The sequence below is a fragment of the Mesitornis unicolor genome, unplaced genomic scaffold (genome assembly GCF_000695765.1).
Source record: "Mesitornis unicolor isolate BGI_N332 unplaced genomic scaffold, ASM69576v1 scaffold45201, whole genome shotgun sequence".
Lineage (NCBI taxonomy): Eukaryota > Metazoa > Chordata > Aves > Mesitornithiformes > Mesitornithidae > Mesitornis > Mesitornis unicolor.
Window position 1 is genome coordinate 9,567 of NW_010162605.1, and position 1,696 is coordinate 11,262.

A 1,696-nucleotide genomic window follows, 5' to 3' on the forward strand; every position below is an offset into this window, starting at 1 on the left:
TGAACCCCATGATGTGCCTGGGGGTTTTTCTGTCCTTATCAGTAACTTCCTCCAGCTGCAATGTGACTGTAATCTTAGTGCCACTGTACCTTTTCTTAACTAATACTTTGGTCCAGAAAATGGAACAAAGACTGAGCAGAATTCAGGATATTACCCTGATATAACCCAGACAGCCCTGGTAGCACACAAAATGGCAAAGAGCTGAACCATGGGGGAATTTCTTTTCCCTCTCCAGATGTGACGTGTCCTCGGCCACCAAACATCGCCAATGGGCTGCACAGCGGACAGTCCTCAGAGAAGTTTCCCCTGGGAGCGACTGTGCATTATGGCTGCACAGATGGCTACGAGGTGGTGGGGAATGTCTCTGTCAACTGCATGGAGACCGGACTGTGGAGCAGGCCTCTGCCCCGCTGCCAAGGTGGGTGGGTGCTTCACTGCCAGGGGGAGCTGACAGAAAGGATGGTGATGTGCTGGGTGCAGGAACAGAGCAGACAGAGTGACAGCAGCAATGAGAATGAAGGAGGCTGTGTGTGCAGGATCTGGCCTGTGCATTGAAGTTTAAAGGATATTATCCCTGCTCCTTGAAGCAATTGGCTGCGAGATACCCAGGGTGCAGAATGGGAAGGTCCATGGGCTGCAGAGCAGCTACAAAGCTGGAGAGACTCTTCTGTTTGGCTGCGATGCCGGTTACGCTGCAGAGGACACCCATGAGGCCCAGTGCTGGCCAGGGGGCACCTGGGATCCACCACAGCTTGTCTGCGTGAGGGGTGAGTGCTCCTTGCAGGTGGCAGCACCCCCACGTGCAGGCAGACCCAGTCCTGCCATGGGCTTCAGCCCACCACCGCAGCATCGTGGCGGCTGCCTTCCCCTCACACGCTGTGCTCTGTTGAGTCAGGCTTTGTCTCCCTCCTGCAGTCCGACCGTGCCCCATGCCTCCAGGAGTCAGCCATGGAAACCACAACGGCCAGGGCAAAGTGTTTTTCACCACGGGAATGTCTGTCACGTACACCTGCGATCCTGGCTACTACCTGGTTGGAAATGCCGCTGTGTCTTGCAAAGCTTCTGGGAACTGGAGCCAGCCTGGCCCTCGCTGTGAAGGTGCGTCCATGGTCTGTCCCCTGGGGGATGCTCACAGTGTGGCTCTGGGCGCTGTCACTGAGCCCTTCAGTGAGGGGTTAAATCTCCCTTTAATGAAGTATACGGCTTTATAATATGTAAAGAATGAGCTCACATCCGTGAATCCGGAGCCAGGTATTTCTGTAACTGTGGGTGCACGTGCCATACCTGTCACGATGGGGCTAGGTGCTGGTGACCCTGCAGTGTGTGTCCAGGAACATCACTTAATGTGAGACCCGGTGCAGAGGGGTGTCCTGAGCCAGCGCCCTCCTCCCCGTGCTCTGGCTGCAGTGTGTCCATGGGGAGATGGCTGGTGATGGGGACCAGGCATGGGCATGGGGGGCAACACAGCCTTTGGGGTGAGACTGGGTGGATTTGTACAAACCAATTCAAGCTTTGTTCAGTAAAGTCAGAGGACAGATGGGGCACTCAAAGGCTCGTGGTTTGGGTTGAGCTGTCTTGAAGACATCACCTCTCCTGGATGCTCTCATGAGCTTTTCTCCTCCCTCTCCAGAGGTGACGTGTCCTCAGCCACCAAACATCGCCAACGGGCTGCACAGCGGACAGTCCTCAGAGAAGT

At 55.6% G+C, this 1,696-nt stretch overlaps 1 protein-coding gene across 1 annotated transcript in view; it reads left to right on the forward strand.

Annotated features, from left to right (window-relative positions):
- Window positions 1-1,098, forward strand: part of LOC104547834 (complement receptor type 2-like) — a gene marked incomplete at its 3' end in the record, with an annotated part of 10,657 nt that extends 9,559 nt beyond the window's left edge. The window contains exons 9-11 of the mRNA XM_010193676.1: window positions 236-418; window positions 588-767; window positions 916-1,098. Coding sequence (XP_010191978.1) covers window positions 236-418; window positions 588-767; window positions 916-1,098 — 546 coding nt within the window. The remainder of the gene's footprint in view (window positions 1-235; window positions 419-587; window positions 768-915) is intronic.
- Between the last annotated feature and the right edge of the window lie 598 nt (window positions 1,099-1,696).